Below are 9,108 nucleotides of genomic sequence, written 5' to 3'. Positions count from 1 at the left end.
AAAAAAAAAGAAAAAGTGACAATAAGATTGTAAGATCCCGAATACTAGTATTGTGAAAGAGTTCTTCCTAGCAATATCGATGCACATGATAATGCAGGAGGAGAGGGGAATCTCAGGGGGTCATATTCCTGGACAAGGAACTACAGGCAACTGAAGAGTGTTAAGAGAGGGAGAGTTAGCCTCTCCCAGGATGATCCCTCTAATTGGTTGTCCAACACAAAGTGGTCAGCCCTGAAACCATATACAAACAAACACTAAAAACGGACTAAACAGATTGTATTTATATACTTGTGCATACACACACACACACATACACACACGTAAAAAATAGTAGGGAAGAATTTGAGAGGAGGGATGTGGAAGGAGTTGAAGTGAGGGTGCTTGGGAGAGACTGGAAAGGTGAAAGAGTTGTAATAATATTTTCAAATTAAAATAAAACAAACATGTTTTAGATCACTAAGAAAAGTTATTAAGCCTGAAAAAGAGAAGATAAAGAATGCTGAAGAACAATTTTCTGGAAGAATAAGATACAGTTATCAAGGTGAGTAGATCCTCACAACACCATATTTATGAGTTTTGACTTTACTCTCAAGAGAAGAAGAAAGTATTAAGTTCTTGAAATATATAACTCAATGTGCATTATAGAAGAAAATAGCGACAGAATAGAGATGAATGGAAGTAAAATTTTAAGAAGTCAGCTAGCTAAAAGCTCTTGCTGAAGCCCAAGTGGAAAACAGCATTGAAGCAAACTGGGTTAATAGACGGAAAATAAAGCAATCCAAGCAATATGAAGGGTAAAAGTGGCAGAGTTTAGTAACTGCTTCAATTTGGAGAAGAAAGGGAGAAAATTGGCAAAGATGACAATAATTTTATGACCTTAACAGCTGGGTACATGGTACTATTATGAGCTCAAATATGAAAAAGAGAAAAGGACTGTTTCGTTGTGTTTGCTCTTACAGAAAGAGTGAGAGGTAGAAAGGATACTCTAGACATGCTTAGCTTGAGGTGTTTGTGGAATACCTAAATGAAGGTGTCAAACAGAAAGGTGGATATAGATACAAAAGAAATTATAAATGGAAAGCAAAATGTAACCCTTTGGCATTTATGTTAGGAACTTCACTATATCCCTTTTAATTTACCACTTTCTGTAGCTTGTTGCACTTACCCCCCTTAGTTTCCTCTTGAGAACATCCCTCCTACAAATCATTTGCTCCTGAGACTTTGGGTAGTGCTCCTACTTTAGAGAACCTATCCCAAACACCCAGGAAGTCTGTCAAAGATAATTCAAATAAAGAATTATATTTATTCTATGGATATATTTATATGATTATATGTGTATGTTTTATTGCATGGTAGAAAGAAGTTAAGGACGGCAACTACGTTGAATATTGATACTTGTTCTTAAAGAAATTGAGTAACATGAGGATTTGATTGATCATTTGCCCATTGTTCATTTGATGTGCATTATAGGAGAAAATAGCTATAAAATAGAGAAAGATGAATGGAAGCAAAATTTTAGAAAGTAAGCTAACTAAAAGCTCTTGCTGGAGTTAACATTACCCATCTTAGTTATATAAGTTGTCTCAGAGGCCCATGGTCAGAATTCTGACATCAAGTGGTATAAAAATGGATGAGAAAAAATGTATCAATGATAAGCATATCATTCCTTCAAGAAGTATTGTTGTAAAAGTGATAAGAGACTTGAGGAATTTTCTATAAGAAAGTAATTTAAGATGAGAGAGTCGATGTTTCAATGCTAAGTAGATATGATTCCCAAAAGGGGTCAGGTTGAGACTGAGAGTTAATAAAAATTAATAACAAAAGACTGGAGAGATATGTTTACAAAATCACAATATGGTTTTAGAGAAGCATGGAGAGTTGTCAAGAAGATCTTCAAAATTTCTTTCAATGGTAACAATAACAGTCTAATCTGATGATTTGTTTTCCAAATTCAATGTAATATTTAAGTACCAGAGATCAGAACATTTTAGGCCCTCTGGGGAGAAATTGGGAGGTAAACATTCATAGTACTCATATTTTCTTCCAAAGAATAGCTTTCCTTACCCTCCAATATCATGCTTCACAAAGTCTCCAGGTTCTTGGCGTCTTGTTTCCCCTTGGCCAGCAGTCTCAGGGAGAGTACAAATCAGGAAAAGAACTCCAATTCTGGTCACATAGAAATGCCACATTTGTTTGTTTATCATCTTCTTAGACAGCAACTTAGAGAGACCTGTGAGAGTCATGGTACAGGGGAAGAGGACCAAGGAAAGGATAGAAAACAAAGGGGGAGAAGAGGTTTAGAACGATTTAAAATTACTTAGTTTCTCTACTATCCAGCCAGTTACTTTACACTCCCAAGATGATCAAGGTAAAAAAAAAAAAAGATTCATTCCCAATATATGTTTCTTCTGAACATACCAGAATCCTTCCAAGAAAGGGCAAAAGGCAGAACAATGCTCCTCTAGGTCGGTCACCAGGAAACTGGAGTTTTTGCTGCATCTCTCTCCTTGACTTCCTGCATAACTTGGTGAGTTATAAGCCTTCCTAAAGTCTCAGTTGCCTCTTGTAACATAAAAGCTAAAAATAGTCTCCCAGGAGGCTAGAGAGATGGCTTGGTGCTTAAGGTTCCCTACCAGAGGACTGTGTTCAAGCCCCAGCACCCACAGGGTGGCTCACAACTACCAATAACTCCAGTTCAAGGATATCTTATATCTTCTTCTGACTTCTGTGGGCACCAGGCATATACACAGTACACAGACATACATGTAGGCAAAATACCTATACCCATAAAATAAAATAAAAATAACTTTTAAAGATAGTCTCTCATGTCTCTTTTCTATTTCCCTGAATCACTTGTTTGATCTTTCATGTCATAGGGGGCTTTGGTTTAGTTAACAACATAACACCGCAGAAATATGTAACATTAAGACCTTATGCATTATGAAGATTGTGTCTCATCTTGCTCAGGTTAAACAATTTTTTAAAATATTGAAAGGCTTGAATAGACAGCAAATTCCCCAGACTGAAAAACTTCTGAGTGACACAATGTGCTGGATCTTGAATAAGAAGTATTTCCCCATAAAGAGTCAAGGAGAAGACATACACCTTTAGGAAGCTATCCCAACATAAAAGAAAATTCTAAACCTAACTGTACAGTATAGATATTCTTAAAGTATCAAGTTATACCTATGATAAAATTAGTGATTTGGATTATATACAGAAGACAAGCATTGTTTCATGAACTCTATACTATAGAAGATTTACTTAAGATGTGAGTTTAGGAAAACAGTCACTGAAATTGTACTTGCTTATTATCCTAAGCTCTATGAGTTTTTAAATTTGAAATATTAAGCATTCCAGACCACCACTAAACTTTTTAAGTCATATCATCACATTAGTAATTTAATTTTTAGAGATAGTGGAGGTACATGAAACATTTTTTCCAGGAAGGTTTAAGTAAAAGACAGATCCATAAAATATATCCCATATGTAGAAGTATTGTGATTGGTTAAATGAATAAGACCCCTTTTAAATGTACTCTATTCCTACAAAGAGAGCCATTAGGTTCTATTCTAGGCTGTCTTTAAGGATCTAGTACAGGTATATGAAAAATCATAATGTTGAATAATATGGACTTCAGATATGATTCAATGTCTATATCAGTGATGAGGATAATTGTGGCATTAGATATTAGCATGACATTGATAAATTCAACAATCTTCATTTCACATATTTTTGAGTTAAACTAATATAGTTGGTATAAGATTGATGATTCATTAACTGTACAAAGAGATGTTGGACAATTTATATGAATGATCAAGAACAGTACAGTTTAGAAAACTGTATCACATAAGCAATAAAATATACTTACATGGTTAGACAACACTGGATATAAACAACATCCATGATATAGTCTCAAATATCCATCAGACCTGATTTGTGATCATATGACAAGGGCTAATGTTTATGTAATTATGATATATGACTTGTCCACCACTCCACAGGAACAGACATCATTGATAACAGAATATAAAGCGCAGAATGTATAAATAAACCACAGAATAAAATACATAAATATACAACCATGATGCATGTTCAGGTTACATTAGTAATAATCTTGGTTAAAAGAGAAGATAGACATTCTACAAAAATAAAAATGTCATCAATGAATATTTAAACATACTATCCTTGTATGTAACTATGGGATATATATAAATGATCTTAAATAAGCAACAAACCATCATACTAAAATAAATGACACAGACATAATGATTTATAGGATTAGGATATGGTATGTGACGCATAAGAAGGCAATAATATCAAGGGAAATCATAAGTAGCAAACATGTTCAAATAACCATTATGTAATATATATTATGTAATATATGTTTTATTATATATATATTTGTACAGAAGGGGTTGGGCATAACACGTGCCCTTCAAGAAAGAACAATATCATTTTGTTAGCAAATATTGTTATTGTAGTACATGAAAAGGAATTAATGAAACAAAACCATTTGGTTAACATATATGTCAGAAAATCATAGTCTACTGCCACGTCCACAGCAGTAACTGCCGTGTAGTGACAAATGCCATTGCACTGGCCTGAGCCTGCTGAAGGACTGAGGTTAGAGCTTCCTGGAGCGCAGCCTCAGGCAGTCTCCTGGCAATCAGCAGTCCACATGGGACCTGATGCCGAAGACAGACATCCTGCTAAGGGATGGCCTTGGAAGCGAGCCCTCCTGGCACTCTGTATGCTCTTTCTTTGTATATCTTATCTTTCCTGTTTGCAACTGACCAAGTTCCCAAGAATCACAGTATAGAATGAAACTGATGATCCTCTGAAATCCGCTCCACCATTTACTAAAGCAGTTCTGGAAGAGATAAAACAGGCCGCCCCTAACTTAAGTTTGGGAGGATTTTTAGATAATGTAGAGTAGAGAGAATTATTATGAATTTGGGAATAAATGAGTAAACTATCAGGGAAAGAAGCAGTTATAGCATGAGCTTCCGTTTATGGAAAAGTTAGCAGGAACTAGAAAACCCTAGTGCTTTTCTACCAAAGATGAGAAAAAAGATTGAGGGAAAAGAATTAGCAGAAAACATGAAACCAGCTTTAGAATATTGGTATAAAACATCTGATGAGGAATGAAAAGCATACCTGGGCCTTGATACAGTGCAGCAAAGTATAATAAAAATATATTAATGAGGGCTTTGAACTCTGAGGCTTTAACCTTGAGAAATAGCTCTTGCTGATTAATTGTGGTGTGAGACAGTGTTTTAAGAAAACAGAACTGAAAGTCCTTGCAGCTGTGGTACAAAGAAAGTCCTGAGTTAGATAATGCTTATTTATGTCTAGAACTGTGAGTGGGGTGATAATGCACACATGCCAAGTTCTTTGATTTGTTCTGTATATAAACCTTAACTTTGCAGAGGTAAAATTGCAGCAGATTCTCACTACACAGTGTGTCTGTCTGTCATTCCCTTGCGTCGTATCCTGACTTTCCTATCCTTCACCCCTGTTCTCCCGTGGATTGCAGTCTCCCAGAGAGACGGTCCGTGGCAGTCTACAAGTCTATATAATAACAAAACAAGAGAAGATATGGAGATTTGAGCATGTTCTTTTTCAAGCGATAATGAATACAGCCCCCGAAAAAAGTAAATACATCAAAATAAGAAACTTCTAGACAGCTAAGAAATGTCAACAGAATTAAGAGACAACTACAGAATGAGAAAAATATTTGATAATAAGGAAGTGGCATTTAGTGTACATAATGAACTCAAAAAAAGGTGGGCTTTAAACTAAATAGACATACACTGAGCCAGAAAATAAAATAAAATTGGTCAATTTCAGTGACCACCAGAGAAAATTGAATCAGAACCACAATCAGATATTATTTAACCCCAGAATGACTATCATCAAAAAGAGAAATATATTATGGTCACTGTGTGAAAATCAGGGAAACTTTGTATATTGTTGGTATTATTGTAAATTAATATAATCACTGTGGAAAACAATATAGAAATTCCTCCAAAATGAAAAGAAATATTGTATATGATCACCAATCATAGCACTGGGTATATACTCAAAGGAAATGAAATCTTTGTACCAGATACGTGTACTCTTCCATTTATTGAAGTATATTCATAAAAATTAAAATGGTGGATCATCCTAGATGCTTCAGTGAATGAATGAAAAAATAGTAAAATATAGTGTGGAATACTATATAGCCACTAGGTAAGAAATCCTGGCTTTTGCAGGAGCAAGGATAGAATGGGAAGTAATTATGCTAAATAAAACACGCCAAACACAGAAAAACAAATACATGTGCATTTCAGTTTTGAAAAACAGCAAGTCAGCATTGTAGAAGAAAGAGACGAACAAATGCAGACCCACATCCAAACACTAGGCAGAGCTCAGGGAATTTTGCAAAAAAAGAGGGAGGAAGGATTGTAGAAGCCAGAGAGGTAAAGGAAATTACAAGAAAACCCACAGAATCAATGAACCTGGGTTCACAGAAGTTCATACGGACTGAACCAACAACGAGGAGCCTGCATGGGACTGACCTAGGCACTCTACACATACGCTGCAGTTGTAGCTTGGTCTTCTTGTTGAATTCTTAATAGTGGGAGCAGGGGCTGTCTCTTACTCTTTTCTGGCTTTTGTGACCCTACTCCTCACACTGGGTCACCTTGTCCAGCCTCAATACTTGGGGAGGTGCTTAGTCTTACTGCAACTTGACCTGCCCCACTTTGTTGATACTCAAGGGAGACCTGCCCTTTCCTGAACAGAAATAAATGAGAAATGGTTTGGGGGTGTGGGAACAGAGGGAGTATGGGAGGGGGGCTGGGAGGAGAGGAAGGGGGAAAACTGTAGATCAGATATGTGTGTACAAAAAAGAGGCGGGGGAGAGGAGAGAGAGGAAAAAGATGGAACAGTGGTCACTAGAAAATAGGAAGGGCAAGGGGAGTAGAGACAAGAAGATAATAAGAGACACCAAAACAAAGAGAAAAAGAAACTTCTTGTTTTCTATAGCACAGCAGGATAGTCATGCATTCAAACAATCTATAATACTTAACCAAATGACTAGACAAGTATGAAATTTCCATTACACTAAAGTGATTAGTGGTTGATTATAAAGAAATGTTTATTATACTTTTTTGATTAGTATACATTGTAAGAGTAGATCAAATTAACATAATATACACACACCAAAATGTACAAACAAAAATTAGACACGCAAAACATATGATGCATAATTAAAACATGCAATTGAATTACTGGCAACAATGTGAATAAATTCAACATTTTTAAAGTATGTACTTAAAAATGGTTGAAATGATGTGATACATGGTGGTACATGTCTTAAATCCCAGCACTTGTAGACAGAGGCAGGTAGGTCTCTATGAGTTTGAGGACAAGATGGTCTATATAGTGAGTTCCACGACAGTGGGCTATATAGAGAAATACCTTGTCTCAAAAATAAGTCAATATACTATTTTTAAAAAATGATTAAGATGGCACATTTTATGTAAATGGCCTTTAAGTATAAGTAGGAAAAAGGGTAAGAAGTCTGCTGCTAAAGTTAGCAAATATTCACAGAGCAGAACTCATATCTGGTAAATGAATAGAGAAATGTTTGACATTAACAGTTAGCATTAGATGAATGTACAGCCAAGGTACATGCTCAGATAACTATCACATAGTCACAAAGAGTGATTATGGGAAAATAACCAAAAATATTTATGATAAATATGGTGACTTTTTTTTCAAGTGAGCATAAGGAATAGATTGAAAACTTTGTGGTCCATGAGATACTTGGTATAGTTGTCCTCAAGCTGATAAAGGAACACAGTGTGTGTGACATAGTAACAAAACTCCAGAGCTAGGCAACATGATATAGGAGCAGATAGCCATGAAAATAGACCATTATGAGACAGAAGCAAAACTTCAGTGTCCATTAGTGGACAGCCATGGTCAATTTTTTTCACTAGAATAGAGAGCCAAGATAGACATAAAAAGTAGCTGGATAAACAAATGGTGTTCTTAGGGTAATAATGACTATGGTGAATAATTTCCTGTAATGTATGAACATATAATTACTATGTAAGAACTCCACTGTTATTATATTCTAAATGAAAAATATCCAGAATAAAACCAGTAGTCATCACCTCCTCCAATACAATCTGATTCATTACTTCTTATCAAAATTATCTTGGATTTTTTTCAGACTGCCCTTGCTCACCTGAGCAGCGCTCCACATAGTAGGCAAGGTAAACTTTTAAGTTGCTGAGTTAGATCATGTCTTACTCTGTCCAAACCTGGTAATTTTTTCTTATTTCAAAAGTCTTACTATCTATAATATTGCTTGTAGGTTTTCAGGACTGACTAAACACACACACACACCCTACTACCACCACCAATAACAACAGTGAAGAAAATAGAGGGCATGAATTTGAAGGAAAGCAAGGGGTAATAACATTGGAGGGTTTGGAAAGAAGAAAGGGAAAACAGACATGATATAATTATACTGTAATATCATAAATAAAAGAAATAAATATATATATACTTGTCCACATTTAAACAAATACGTTATTTTCAAGATCTTTAATATATATATATTTAATTTATATATATAAATTAAAATATAAAGAGCTCCATGAAGGGGAAGAGGAAGGATAACAAAAAATGTTAAACAAATCATTTCATTATAAAGGAGAATATGACCTCATGAAGGGAACCTAATACAATAGAGAAGATTATTCGTTATAAACAAAGACAAGCCTCATCCCCTTCCAACTTTTCTCTGTCTTTTCTTCTTTTCCTCCTCCTCACCTCTTCCTCTAAGTCTCCCTCTCCTGTTTCTACTCTATGACCCCAAGGAAATAAAAAATAAAAACATCTGCAACCAAGGACCTAAAGCTTATCAGGACTCAGACCTGGAACCATGCTGTTTGACTTCAAGTTCCACACTGGGAAAGACAAAAATTTAATCCCAGCACTCGGGAGGCAGAGACAGAGTGGATCTCTGGGAGTTAGAGGCCAGCCTGGTCTACAAGAGCTAGTTCCAGGACGGGCACCAAAGCTACAGAGAAACCCTGTCTCGAA

The 9,108-nt window shown here is 35.6% G+C and overlaps 1 protein-coding gene across 2 annotated transcripts in view; it reads right to left on the bottom strand.

Moving 5' to 3' along the window:
- Gabra3 (gamma-aminobutyric acid type A receptor alpha3 subunit) overlaps nt 1–9,108 on the bottom strand; it is a 271,578-nt gene that overhangs the window by 176,446 nt on the left and 86,024 nt on the right. For both annotated transcript variants that reach the window (XM_013354470.2, XM_005369171.3), the window contains exon 2: nt 2,065–2,230. In XM_013354470.2, coding sequence (XP_013209924.1) covers nt 2,065–2,204 — 140 coding nt within the window. In that variant the 5' untranslated portion in view covers nt 2,205–2,230. The remainder of the gene's footprint in view (nt 1–2,064; nt 2,231–9,108) is intronic.

This window comes from Microtus ochrogaster, unplaced genomic scaffold (assembly GCF_000317375.1).
Source record: "Microtus ochrogaster isolate Prairie Vole_2 unplaced genomic scaffold, MicOch1.0 UNK45, whole genome shotgun sequence".
In the NCBI taxonomy this organism is placed as follows: domain Eukaryota; kingdom Metazoa; phylum Chordata; class Mammalia; order Rodentia; family Cricetidae; genus Microtus; species Microtus ochrogaster.
This window is presented reverse-complemented; position numbering and strand designations above follow the sequence as displayed.